Raw genomic sequence first — 15,056 nt, forward strand, 5'->3', positions numbered from 1 at the left:
AGAACTAATGTCATCATGGATTGACATGTCATGGCATATTGGAATGGGATGGATGTATTTTGCATGTGGGGCAGACATAAATTTTGTTGGGCAAGAAGACAGAATAATGTGTTGAATAATATCCCCCGAGAAATACGTGAATCAGGAACCTGTGCATGTGTCCTTCCTTGTAATAGGTTCTTTGCTGATATAATTAACTTAAGGATCTCCACTCAATCCAATAACTGGTTTCCTTATGGAGAGAAAGGAGGAGGGGATTGAGACATGGGCAAAGAGGAGAGATAAAGGAAAGGTGGCCACATGATGATGGAGGCAGGGTTTGGAGTGATGCTGCCACAAGCCAAGGACCATCAGGAGCCACAAGCAGCTGGACAGGGCAAGGTAGAACTCTCTCCTAGTACTTTCAGAGGGCGTGTGACTCTGCCGACATATTGGTCATGGAAGTCTAGCTTCCAGAACGATGAGAGAATACATTTCCATTTTTAAAGCCACCTAGTTTTAGTAATTGTTCCAATTTTAGAAATGTGAACACCCAGAACAAAACCCTCACTCCAGGAATCAACAATAGCAACCCCCACCCTCTGTACCACAGATGTACATCCCCATCCTTCCACACTGAACATATTCAGCTAACCCAAAGCCCATCGCACTTAACTCAGACCACCACTGGAGTGAAATATCATATCTCATGAGCTGGATAACCACCTTTTATGACATGTGGGTAAAAGTATTTGAAATGGTCCATGAAGAACCTGGTGCAGCTGAGGTCATGGATTTGTGTTGGCTACCAATGCAATGAAATTCATACTTGCATAAATGGGTCATATTATGTGAACAAACTGAGGGTTAGGACAATGGTGTGCCATAGGATGCATCTCCAGATGGGAGTGATTAAGTGTAGAAGGTTCCTAAGGCCGGTTTCCCACCCCAGACGGTACAAGGCTGATGGTGATGTTGATCTGGGACTGAAATTATTAACCTGGGGAATAAGACCACAAGAGGTCCAGGTAACCAGCACTCCACAGGGCACAGCAAGGTGCTATTTGTGGCTCAAAAGATGATGGAAGGCTTTGAGGAAGGGTGGCAATTAAGCTGGCTTTGAATGCATGCTGTTGGAAGGGCGACCCTGGGCAAATCGACCCCTGTGAAGAAGTGAATGGCTATGGGAAGTGTGCTGATGTGGGCATTGAATGGGACAAAAGAGTCAGATGCGGCTGGTCACTTGTTTCATTTAGAACTGGGGTGTGAGGGAAAGGTAGTAACATGTAAGGAAGACTTGACTAGGAGAAGACTAGGGGGTAGATTCAGGTGTCAAGGCGCTCTCAGAAATCACCCAGAGCATGGCATATTTCCAGAGTGCAAGACTAGGGCCTCTCAGGAGTTAAGTCTGGTTATGTAGACCCAATGTGTATTATGTGCTAACATCATAAGATACCATGCTGGGTCAGCTGCGCAATATCCATGCAGTTCCAGAAACCAACCAACCCAGCAAAGCCACACCAATTTGGCCAGGAGCCAAGGCTGAACATGATTTTTCTAAAATTATAAAAACTAGGTCTTATTTCCTTGAGTGTGGTCTTCAGAATATGGACACAGGACAATAAAGGATGGAGGAATGGTATTTAATGTCTAAAAAAGGGGAGGAGTTTCCCTAGGGCTGCCTTGAACTCCTTGTTCCTCAGTGTGTAGATGAGTGGGTTTAGGGTGGGGCTCATGGTCGTGTACAGCACTCCAGCCAGTTTGCTTCTCTCGGGACTGTAGCTGGAGGCCGGGCTGATATAGGCACAGAACACGGCTGAGTAGTAGATGGAGACCACGATGAGGTGAGAGGAGCAGGTGGAGAAGGCCCTCCTCTTCCCCTCGGCTGAGCGGATGCGTAGGATGCTGGCAATGATGCAGCCATAGGACGTGAGGGTGAGCAGGAAGTTGATGCCTCCATAGAAGGCATCAGCCAAGACAGTCATGATGCTGTTCACATGGGTGAAACTGCAGGAGAGCAGCAACAGTGGGGGGATCTCACAGAAGAAGTGAGGAATTACATTGGGGCCACAGAAGAACAGTCGTGCCATGAGACCAGTGTTGATGGAGGAATTCAGAGCACAAATGACCCAGACTGCCACAGCCAGCACCAGGCAGAGCTGTAGGTTCATCAGGGTCCCATAATGCAGTGGCCGGCAGATGGCCACATAACGGTCATAGGCCATGACTGTGAGTAGCAGCAGCTCAGAAGACAGAGACCAGATGAGGAAGAAGATCTGGGCTATGCAGCCCTGGAAGGAGATGGTGTTGTCCTCCCAAGCCAGACCTACCAGCACCTTGGGCAGCACAGAAGAAGTGCAGATGATGTCCATGGTGGCCAGGTTGAACAGGAAAAAGTACATGGGGCTGTGGAGACCAGAGCTGAAGGTGATGATGGTGATGATCAGAGTGTTTCCCACAAGGGCCATGGTGTAGAGGAAGAAGAAGCAGCCAAGCAGGGGCAGCCGCAGCTGTGGGTGCTCTGAGAACCCCTGCAGCACGAACTCTGTCACTAGTGTCTGGTTGGTCTTCCCCAGCTGTCCAGGCATCACTCCTGGGCACCCCACTCCACGTGGTCATCAGCGGTGACCCCTCCCTCTGAAAACTCTGCAGAGGTGACATGATAAGCACTTTAGGCTCATGTTTTCTCTTGTGGGCTATTTTAGAAGCTACCCTGGTGTCAGAAATGAAAGGAGTCAACTGGTTTAACTGATGAAGGCCATTTTATTTGCCCAACTGTCACCCAGCACAATGCTTTCCTGAAAAACACATACATTCTTTGAATTGCCTTTTATTTTCCTCTTGAAAATGTCCTCATCTAGATTTGTGTTCTAGTGGCTATAGGCCCTCCCCCTTCTTGTACAGTGAGGCCAAGGAGACTACACCCTGCAGAGGGAGGCCCTAAGTGAAGCACCGAGAAATTGGGATGGAGAGAACCGAGTGAATGTGCTCGGTCATGACTCCGCCAACCCCCACAGCTGGCTTGGAATGATGATCCCTTTGGATTCATAGTTGGGGATGTCCATGGTGAACTGGGAAGATAGCAGATGAGCTCTTCCTCTACAAGGTAAAGGGCCTGCCCTTGTGACATGCTGCTGTGGGTGCCTGTGTTTTTTTTTTTTTTTGCGTGAAGACTGGGGGGGTCTTTCACCAGGGAGGAGGGGGAGATGTGGAGGGTGCTGGTCTGAGATCCAACCAGTGGAAGAGACCTGTTAGGCTGTTAGGGACCTGGTGCCACTCTCCCCCCCACCCCCCACCCTATGTGTAAGATGTGGAAAATACCGGGGTGGAAAAATACCCCCCAGGCCCATGAAAAACACCCAGTAATGGGGCCAGGATGTGGCGACTACCCCAACATGTTTTTGCAAAAAGCGAATGGCATTTTTTTGCTTCTGTAGATAAGCTTGCTTATTTACAGCTGCAAAGCCAGGATGTGGTTTGTGAAGACTACCGCCCTTCTGCTTCTGTGGATAAGCTTGTGGTTTCAGCCTTCATAAGCACACCCTGCAAGTCCCACGGGACTGTGCTCTGAATCCTCCTTCTTGGATTTCTGAGGCAGTCGCCCGCTGGCTAATAAAGACTAATTAGCCCTTTGGCTAATTCAACACTGGCTTCCAGTTTTGAATTTGTGGTCTCTTTTTCGGTGTGTCCCACAACACTATGGACAGCTGAAGATCACAGTGAGTGGAGCTGAAGTGCCAGATCCCACAGCCCGGCATATTCCCAGGGGATGGTGTGGATCTAGCGGCCCCTAGATCCATTGGCCACACAGAAGGAGTTTCCCGCGGGGTGTGTATCATTCATCTGCCAGTCCCAGAGCTGGCAGATTTTGGCCAGTGTTGGGTTGGCTGTCTTAGCTGGAGTCCTGATTCTAAATCTTAGACATGGGAAGGAAATACATCTGTAAAATAACCTTATTAAGACATTAAAATGCCTTGCCCACAACCAAAGATTATAAAGCATGTGAGGGACCAGGCAGACATGGCTCAGCCCAAGAACAAAATTAAATCACCTGAGGAGACACGGAATATGGAATAGCTCCTTAATCTTATTCAGAAGGAAGTACAGAATATCATAAAGTTATGGGGTTGCATAAAAAAGAGGCAGATATCTTCTAGGAAGGTGGCAGAATAGGATAAATCAAGTTCACCCTGCTCCAAGGAACAGCTAGAGAAAAGACAGCAAAAAAGACCAAGAGAGTGATTCCAAGGTGTGAATGACCTGGGATGGTCCACTACACCACATAGGGAGGTCCTGGTTGAAAAAGCAGAAGAATTGAGACGTAGAGAATGGGAGACCGGCCACCTAGTGCAAACAGTCTACCACATTCATTTCCAGATGGAGGCCCAGAGCTATCAGGAGTGAACACCAGGGCCCTGCCACCCAGATCAATTCACCAGCACAGTCACATATCCCCTGATGGGCACTCACGTATCCATGCATGGACCTCTTGACCCATGTACCCCACCCCTCTGCCCCATATGTGCACACAGCCTTGCCCCACCTCATGGCACAACCCCTTCTTTCACACCTGGCAGGTACTCGTGGACATATCTGTGCCACATGGCCTCGGCCCTGCACCAGTGGGCACCCTTACCTCACCCCACCCCTGCGCCTGTGGATCTGAGCTGGGCCACACTTACTTTTGTCATCACTCACCCCTGATACACAAACTCTGTGACCTGTGCCCCACCCCTACACACTCATACACCTACTTCTGCCCCCCCTGGCCCCCTCATCCTGTAGAAGGACACACCCTCACCCCAACCTCCCTGTGCCTTCACTTCCGTGCCCTCTACACCACACCCTGACAACCATAACCCACACACTTCACATGCATATCCACATTCTGTTTACATACTAGCCCCAGCACAGCTGCTCAGGCCCCATCTACCTCCTGCCATGTTCTATCCCTGTGTCCCCCATGGCACACCCTGCTCCTGCACTCCAAGGCCTTCCTGAGCTGAACCTCACCCCCATGACCCCACAACCCTGTGACCCACACCCCCATGTTCACAGGCAGCAGATTAAAATCCCTGACCCATGCATATACCTGCACCACAACCTATCACCACACTGTTGTGTCCCTCCCTATGTCCCACATCCTGCTCCACAAAGCTTTAGATTACAGAAGGAAATGAACAACTAAAGTAATCCTATTGAGATATTTACATTCTGTGAGAACAGCAGAAGATCACAAATCTTATGAAGATGCAGACAGATATAGCCCAGTTTAATGACCAAATTAAAACACAGGAGAAGACACAGACTTTGGAATAACTAATCAAAGATATTCTTATAACTCTACTATATAAAATCAATGAAATGGCTAATGACATAAAAGAAATCCAGAAGACACTAGAAGAGCCTAAAGAGGAATTTGAAAGAATAAATAGAAAAATAACAGATATCCTAGACATTAAAGATGCTGTAGACCAAATTAAAAAAAAATACTAGAGACACATGACAACAGATTTGAAGAGGCAGAAGAAAGAATAAGTGAACTAGAGGACAGGACAACTGGCTTTGAACACATAAAATAGCAAATGACAAAACAGATGGAAAATTTTGAATTGGATTTCAGGGAAATGATGGACAAAACAAAGTGAACAAATATAGGAATCGTTGATGTCTCAGTAGGAGAAGAGAAAAGTAAAGGGCTAGGAAGAGTAGTGGAGGATATAATGGAGGAAGGCTTTCCAAGCTATGTGTTCTAGTTTGCTAGCTGCTGGAATGCAATATACCAGAAACAGAATGGTTTTTTAAAAGGGGAATTTAATGAGTTCTAGTTTACAGTTCTAAGGCCAAGAAAATGTCCCAATTAAAACAAGTCTATAGAAATGTCCAATCAAAGGCATCCAGGGAAAGATACTTGGTTCAAGAAGGCCGATGAAGTTCAGGGTTTCTCTCTCAAGTGGAAGGGCACATGGTGAACACAGTCAAAGTTTCTCTCTCATCTGGAAAGGCACATGGCGAACACAGCATCATCTGCTAGCTTCTTCTCCTGGCTTCCTGTTTCATGAAGCTCCCTGGGAGGCATTTTCCTTCTTCATCTCCAGATGTTGCTGGCTGGTAGACTCTGCTTCTCATGGCTATGTTGTTCTGCTTTGCTCTCTCTGAATCTCCAAAAAGTTTCCTCTTTTATAGGACTTCAGGAACTAATCAAGACCCACTCAAATGGGTGGAGATGCGCCTCTACCTAATCCAGTTTAACAACCACTCTTGATTAAATCACATCTCCAAGGAGATGATCTAATTACAGTTTCAAACATACAGCACTGAATAGGGAGTAGAAGAAATGGCTGCCTTTACAAAATGGGATTAAGATTAAAACATGGCTTTTCAAGGGTCCATACATCCTTTCAAAACCAGCACAGTTTGTAAAAGACATAAATATGCAAATCAAAGAAGCCCAATGAACTCCAAACAGAATAAATCCAAGTAGGCCTTCCCCAAGACACATGCTAATCAGTCTGTCAAATGTTGAAGAGAAGCAGAAAATCCTGAAAGTGGCAAGGAAAAAACAATCTATTATAATAAGGGAAATCACATCAGAGTTAGTTCTGACTGCTCAACTGGCACTATGCAGGCGAGAAGGCAGTGGTATGATGTATTTAAGATCCTGAAAGAGAAAGACTTCCAGCCAAGAATTCTGTACCGAGCCAAACTGTCCTTCAAAACTGAGGGAGAGATTAAAATTTTCACAGACAGGGCAGGCCACGGTGGCTCAGCAGCAAGAACGCTTGCCTGCCATGCCAGAGGACCCGGGTTCGTTTCCCGGTGCCTGCCCATGTTAAAAAAAAAAAAATTTTTTTTTTCACATACAAACAAATCCTGAAAAAAGTTGTCAACAAAAGATTGGCCCTACAAGAAACACTAAAGGGAATCTTGTCAGCTGGAAAAATTGACAGGAGAGGGAAGACTGGAGGAGGGCACAGAATTGAAGAGTATCAGTAAGGGTAACCTAAAGGATAAAAAGAGAAATAGGGAAAAGCACTTACAGATATGACAAAACCCAAAGGATAAGATGGTGGATTCAAGAAATGCCTTTTCAGTAAGAACTTTAAATGCTAATGGACTAAACCTATGAATGAAAAGATAAAGATTGGCAGAATGGATTAAGACATTTAATCCAGTTATATGCTGCTTACAAGAGACTCACCTTAGACACAAGGATACAAATAGATGGAAAGTGAAAGGACGGAGAAAGATGTTCAATGCAAGCTATAGCCAAAAGAAAACCAGAGTAGCTATACTAATATCAGACAAAATAGACTTTAAATGCAAAGACATCATAAAAGACAAAGAAGGACACCATATATTAGTAAAAAGGACAATTAACCAAGAAGAAATAACAATCATAAATGTCTGTGCTCTCAATCAGGGAGCTCCAAAGTACATGAGGGATATTGGCAAAACTGAAGGGAGTGATCGATGTTTCAACAATAATAGTATGAGTCGTCATTACATCACTCTCCTTTACAAATGGAGCACCCAGACAGAGGATCAACAAGGATATAGAGAACTTAACCTAACAGACATATATAGGTTGTTACATCCCCAAACACCAGGATATACATTCTTCTCTAGTGTCTATGGAACAGTCTCCAGGATAGATCATATGCTGGGGCACAAAACAGGTCTTAATAAATTTAAAAACATTGAAATTGTTCACAGCACTTTCACAATGGAGTGAAGCTGGAAAGCAATAACCACCAAAGAGAAAGAACCTTCACAAACATATGGAGGTTAAATGACACACCCAAAAAACAATTAGTGGGTCATAGAAGAAATTGTTAGAGAAATCAGCAGCTATCTGGAGATGAATGAAAATGAGAATACAACATATCAGAACTTATGGGATGTGGCCAAGGCTGTGCTGAGAGGGAAACTTATTGCCCTAAATGCCTATATTAAAAAAAGAAGAGAAAGCAAAAATTGAGGACCTAAGTGCTCATTTGGAGGAACTTGAGAAAGAAGTAGCAAATTAAGCCCAAAGCAAATAGAAGAGAAATAACAAAGATTAAAACAGAGTTAAATGAATAGGTGAACAAAACAACAATAGAAAGAATCACTAAAACCAAAAGTTGGTTCTTTGACAAAATTTACAAAACTGATGGGCCACTAAGACTGACAAAGAAAAAAAGAGGGGGGATGCAAATAAACAAAATCATAAATGAGAGGGGGTCATTACCATGGACCCTGAAGAAATTAAAAAAGCATAAGAGGATACTATGGACAGCTATACACCAACAAACTAGTAAACTTAGATGAAATGGACAAATTCCTGGAAACACACAAACAAGCTACTTTGACTCAAGAAGTAGTAGCTCTCAACTACCAATCACAAGTAAAGAGATTCAAACAGTCATCAAAAATCTTCCTACAGGACGGTGCGACAGTGGCTCAGTGGCAGAATTCTCATCTGCCATGCTGGAGACCCGGGTTCATTTCCTGGCGCCTGCCCATGTGAAAAAATAAAAGATCTTCCTACAAAGAAAAGCCCAGGGCCAGATGGCTTCACAGGGGAATTTTTTTTTCAGTCTACCAAATTTATTTTAACATTTGTATCCTCTATTATTTATTTATTTTTAATCCATATGTTTTACTCGTCTGTTGATAAGGTAAATTAAAGGAGCATCAGACACCAGGTTTTCACAAACACACAGTCACATTGCGAAAGCTGTATCATTATACAATCATTTTCAAGAAATGTGGCTACTGGAACACAGCTCTACATTTTCAGACAGTTCCCTCCAGCCTCTCCATTACATCTTGAATAACAAGGTGATATCTATTTAATGCGTAAGAATAACCTCCAGGATAACCTCTCGACTCTGTTTGGAATCTCTCAGCCATTGACACTTTGTCTCATTTCCCTCTTCCCCCTTTTGGTCGAGAAGGTTTTCTCAATCCCTTGATGCTAAGTCTCAGTTCATTCTAGGGTTTTTCTCAATCCCTTGAAGCTGGGTCTCAGCTCATTCTAGGATTTCTGTCGCATGTTGCCAGGAAAGTCCACACTCCTGGGAGTCATTTCCCACATAGAGAGGGGGAGGGCAGTGAGTTTGTTTGTCATATTGACTGAGAGAAAGAGGCCACATCTGAGCAACAAAAGAAGTTCTCTTGGGGGTGACTCTTAGGTCTAATTTTAAGTAGGCTTAGCCTAACCTTTATGGGATTAATTTTCATATGAACAACCCCCAAGATTCGGGGCTCAGCCTATTGCTTTGGTTGTCCCCACTGCTTGTGAGAATATCAAGAATTCTCCACTTGGGGAAGTTGAATTTTCCCCCTTTCTCACCATTCCCCCAAGGGAACTTTGCAAATACTTTTTTATTCACTGTCCAAATCCCTCTGGGATTTATTGGGGGCATCACTCTGAACAAACCTACAAAATCTCATGCCCTACTCAATGTTCCAAGTATTATGGTGCTCAATTAAGTTGTCCACATAAGTTATATTAGGAAATGCAAAATGTAAATTTTGTACCAAAAAAACACTTTTTGCTTTAGTCTCACACGTAAGTTAAAGTTTCAAAATATTAATTACCATCTATTTTCAACACCCCACAGTATTGACACTCCTTTGTTCATCCTCACGCAAAACAATTTTAAAATTTGTACATTTAGTCACTATCATTATACACTCTAGGCATTCTTAAATTATGCCATCTCAGTCTTTATCATCTATCTTTCCTTCTGATTTCCTTTGTGCCCCCAGGCCTCCTCCCTCTTTCATTCTCACATTCAGCTTCATTCAGTGATACAACATTACTGTATTACAGCTAGATAGTATTGTGCTATCCATTCCTAAATTCTTACAATCAGTACTCTTGCACAATTTGTATCCCTTCAGCTCCAATTACCCAATATCTACCCTATTTCTATCTCCTGATGGTTTCTGTTACCAACAGAAATTCTCCAAGTTCATTCACTAATGTCAGTTCATATCATTCACAGGGGAATTTTATCAAATGTTCTAAAAAGAACGCCAATCCTGCTCAAACTTTTCCAAAAAATTGAGGAAAAAGGAACATTAACTCATTTTGTGAAGTGAGCATCACTTTAATACCAAAACTGGGTAGAGATACTACAAGAAAGAAAAACTACAGACCAATCTCCCTTATGAACATAGATGTAAAAATTCTCAACAAAATATTAGCAAATCAAATCCAGTAGCACATTAAAAGAATTATATGCCATGACCAAGTGAGGTTTATACCAAGGATGCAAAGATGGTTCAGGACAAGAAAATCAGTTAATATAATATAGCACATTAACAAATTGAAAGGGAAAAATCATATGATCATCTTGATTGATGCTGAAAAAGCATTCAACAATATTCAACAACCTCTTCTGATAAAAACACTTCAAAAGGTAGGAATCATTGCCATATCAGAGACCCCAGTTCGATTACTGGTGCCTGCTCATGCAAAGAAAAAGAAAAGAAAAGGTAGGAATCAAAGATAACTTCCTCAATGTGATAAAAGATGTGAAAAATCCATAACCAGCATTGTTCTCATTGGTGACAGACTGAAAGCTTTCCCCCTAAGATTAGGAATGAGACAAGGGTCCCCACTGTCACCACTATTATTCAACATTGTACTAGAAGTTCTAGGAAAAGCAATCAGGCAGGAAAAAGAAAACAAGGCATCCAAATTGGAAAGGAAAGGAAGAAGTAAAATTTTCATTATTTGCAGATGACATGATATTATACTTGGAAAATCCCGAGAAATCTAAAACAAAGTTACTTGTGCTAATAAACAAATTCAGCAAGGTTGCAGGTTACAAAATTAATGTACAAAAGTCAGTAATATTTCTATCCTTGTGTGTAGCACATAGCTATACATATGGCTATGTATATGTACACACACACACACACACACACACACACAGCAATGACCTAGCCAAAGAGTCAATTGAAGAAAAAATTCCTTTTAAAATAGCAATTGTGCAGGTTTGAAGGGATTATGCACCCTAGAAAACCCGTTTTAATCCTGATCCATCTTGTGGAGGCAGCCATTTCTTTTTTTTTTTTTTTTTTTTTTTTTTTTTTGAGGGAGGAAGGGAAGGAAAGACAGAGAGAAGGAAGGAAGGATGGAAGAAAGGGAAACATCTTTAAACATTTTCTTGTTTTTATTGTATTTTGTTTGTTTGTTTGTTTTTTACATGGGCTGGGGCCGGGAATCGAACCGAGGTCCTCCGGCATGGCAGGCAAGCACTTTGCCCGCTGAGCCACCGCGGCCCGCCCATTTCTTTTAACACTGTAGGTTGGAAACTTGATTAGATTATCTCCATGGAATGTGACATGCCCATTTGTATTAATCTTTGATTAGGAGATGTGACTCCACCCACTCCAGGTGGGTCTTGATTAGTTTACTGGAATCCTTTAAAATATGAAACATTTTGAAAAAAAGCTTCAGAGCCACGAGAACCATAAGAGCCTATGCAGCCAGAAACCTTTGGAGATGAAGAAGGAAAACACCCCTGGGGGTGCTTCATGAAACAAAAAGCCTGGAGAGAAAGCTAGCAGACATCACCTTGATTGCCATGTTACCTCCCAGTTGAGAGAGAAACCCTGAACATCATTGGCCTTCTTGAACCAAGGCCTCTTTCCTTGGATGCCTTAGATTGGACATTTTTATAGCCTTGCTTTAATTTGGACATTTTTAGTGGGTTTGGAATGGTAAACTTGCAACTTAATAAATTCCCCCTTTTAAAAGCTGTTCTGTTTCTGGCATATTGCATTCTGGAAGCTAGCAAACTGGAACAGATTTTGTTAATAGAGAAGTGGGGTGCGGCTGCAGTTTCTAAACATGTTGCAGCAGCTTTTTAAATGGATAAAGGAAAGGTTCTGGTGGAGCTGTAAGAAGCTTGATAGAGAAGCCTAGAATGCTATGAAGAGACTGTGGGCAGAAATGTGGACTCTGAAGATACCTCTGAAAGGACTCTAGACAGAAATAAGGCGTGTGTTGTTTCAACCTGGAAGGAAGATGATCCTTGTTTTAAAATGACAGATTATCTGGCAAAATTGACTAGTGGCTTTGACTGGAAGGCAGATTTTAAAAACCATGAACTTGGATATTTAGCAAAAGAGATTTCCAAATTAAATGTGGGAAATGCAGCCTAGTTTCTCCTCACAGCTTATAGTGAAATATAACAGGAAAGAGATAAGCTGAGAACTGAACTCTTGAGTACAAAGAAACCAGAAATTGATATTCTGGAAAATTCTGGGCTTCCAGGAGGGGAGGCCCTAGGGAATAGTGCTTCACGTGAGGATTTAACCAAATGTGGAACTAGTCAGCCATTTCAGAGAAAGCCACAATTGGAGATGGAGTTATCCAGGAAGGATTTGTGGAAACTCCTTCTGTCTGATGGGCATGGCCCTTGTCTAGTCCATACAAGGCCAACAAGAATGTTGGGGGATCTGTATAAATGGAACCTCTGCCAGTATGGACTAAAAGACTCAGGAGAGGCACAAAGTGATGGTAATATGTCTTCAGAGGCAGAATAATGGAGAATAAGGTCTGAAGTCAAGAAACCTCATGCCAGGAGAATGGACCAACCAAGCACTTGGAGAGGTGAGCTTGCCCCAAATGCAGAAAATGAGCCTTTCATCTCATTGTGGGGGAAAAGTTGTGCCACCTCAGGCCTTGGAGAGTTTGGAGCAAATTCCTTGGGGATTGGGGAGAGCCTGGCTGCCACCACATGGAGGAGTTGAGCGTGCTCCTCTGAGACAGCAAAGGGTTTGGGTGTGGCTTTGATGCATAGAGAGGGTGGAGCTGAGAAAAATGTGGTCTCCCCAGTGTCCCCCAACGTTACATTTGGAGAGAGGCAGACCACTGAGTAGGCCATTGGAAAGGGTGGTGCTCCCACTTTCTAAAGCCACAAAGATAAATGACTCTCAGACTTTGAAATAATGGAGTTTGCCCTGCAGGTTATTTATTTTTATTTTTGTATTTTTTTTTTGCATGGGCAGGCACCAGGAATCAAACCCGGGTCTCTACCATGGGAGGTAGGAACTCTGCCTGCTGAGCCATTGTGGCCCACCCCAACCATGTCCCACCCTTCCCTGCAGGTTTTTGAAACTGCTTGGGTCTGGTGACCCTGTGTTCCTCCCAGTGCCTCCCTATGGAAATGGGTATATGGTTCCTATGACTGCCCCTCCTTTGCATGTTGGCAGCAAATAACTTGGTTTGAGTTTTTCAGGTCCCAAGGCAGAGGAGAATTTTGCCTTAAGACAGACCATGCCTTTACTTAACTTTGAAGATTTGATATGGTTCCTGAATTTGTATTGCATTTGTATTGTTACTGAAATGGTTTAAGGCTTTCTAATTTTGTGGTGGAATGAATGCATTTTGTATATGGGAAAACCATGTCTTTTTTAGGGTTCAAAGGGTGGAATGTGTCATATGAAAGGATTATGCACCCTAGAAAAGCCATGTTAAATCCTAATTCATCCTGTGTAGGCAGCTGTTTCTTTTAACCCCTACTCAACACTGTAGGCTGGAAACCTGATTAGATTATCTGTGGAACGTGGCATGCCAAATTATGGGTATTAACCTTTGGTTAGAGCGAGATGTGACTCCACTTACTCCAGGTGGGTCTTGATTAGTTTACTAGAATCCTTTAAAAGAGGAAACATTTTGGAAAAAGCTTCAGAGGCACAAGAACCATGAGAGCCTATGCAGACAGACACCTTTAGAGATGAAGAGGGAAAACGCCCTTGGGGGAGCTTCATGAAACAAAAAGCCTGGAGAGAAAGGTAGCAGATGTTACCATGTTCACCATGTTCCTTTCCAGTTGAGAGAGAAACCCTGTATATCATTGGCCTTCTTGAACCAAGGTCTCTTTCCCTGGATGCCTTAGATTGGATATTTCTATAGCCTTGCTTTAATTTAGCTTTAGAACTGTAAACCTGCAACTTAATAAATTACACTGTTTAAAAGCCATTCCATTTCTGGTATATTGCATTTTGGTAGCTTGCAAACTAGAAAAGCAACTAAAAGAATCAAGTGTATAGGAATAAACTTAACTAAGGATGTAAAGGACTTGTACACAGAGAACTACATAACATTCTAGTTATGTAGTTAAGATGTCAATTCTACTCAAATTGAGCTACAGATTCAATGCAGTACCAATTAAAATTCCCTCAACTTACTTTGAAGACTTGGAATAAATAAATACCAAATTCATCTGGAAGGGAAAGAGACTTCTGAATAGCTGAAAACATCCTAAAAAAGAATGAAATGGGAAGATTAACACTTCTTAATTTTAAAACTTACTACAAAGCCACAGTGATCAAAACAGCATGGTACTGGCACAAAGACAGAAGCGTTGATCAATGGAATCAAATCAAGAGTGCAGAAATAGACCGCCAAATCTATGGTCAACTGATCTTTGACAAGCCCCCTCCAATCCACTGAATTGGGACAAAATAGTCTTTTCAATAAATGGGCATGGAAGAACTATATATCAATAGCCAAGAGAATGAAAGAGAATCCCTATCTTATACACTACACAAAAAATTAACTCGAATTGGATCAAGCACCTAAATATAAGAACCAGTAACACAAAGTTCCTAGAAGAAAAGTAGGGAAACATCTTCAAGACCTAATAATAGGAGGTAGCTTCCTAAACTTTACACCCAAAGCACAAGCAACAAAAGAAAAAATAGACAAATGGGAACTCTTCAAAATCAGATGCTTTTGTGCCTCAAAAGACTTTATCAAGGAGGTCAAGAGGCAGCCAACTCAATAGGAGAAAATATTTGGAAATCACACGTTGGTTAAAGGTTTGATATCCTATATACATCAAGAAATCATACAATTCCACTACAAAAGAACAGGCGACCCAATTTTAAAGTGGGCCAGATATATGAATGGACATTTTTCTGAAGAGCAAATGCAGATGGCTATAAAGCACACGAAGAAATGCTCATTATCATTAGTTATAAGGGAAATGCAGATCAAGACTACAATGAGATACCATCTCGCACCTGTATGAATGGCAGCTTTTAAACAAACAGGTAACTACAAA

The 15,056-nt window shown here is 42.5% G+C and overlaps 1 protein-coding gene across 1 annotated transcript; it reads right to left on the reverse strand.

The window, feature by feature from the left end:
* Positions 1-1,622: 1,622 nt before the first annotated feature.
* On the reverse strand, positions 1,623-2,567 carry LOC143683011 (olfactory receptor 13A1-like). Its single transcript, XM_077159340.1, has one exon. The coding sequence runs from the start codon at positions 2,565-2,567 to the stop codon at positions 1,623-1,625; it is 945 nt and encodes a 314-aa protein (XP_077015455.1).
* Positions 2,568-15,056: the final 12,489 nt, after the last annotated feature.

The sequence above is a fragment of the Tamandua tetradactyla genome, chromosome 5, assembly GCF_023851605.1.
Source record: "Tamandua tetradactyla isolate mTamTet1 chromosome 5, mTamTet1.pri, whole genome shotgun sequence".
NCBI lineage: Eukaryota > Metazoa > Chordata > Mammalia > Pilosa > Myrmecophagidae > Tamandua > Tamandua tetradactyla.

Excerpts from the sequence above, each read along its gene's own strand:
- LOC143683011 (XM_077159340.1), bottom strand. The coding sequence starts at position 2,567 with ATGCCTGGACAGCTGGGGAAGACCAACCAGACACTAGTGACAGAGTTC.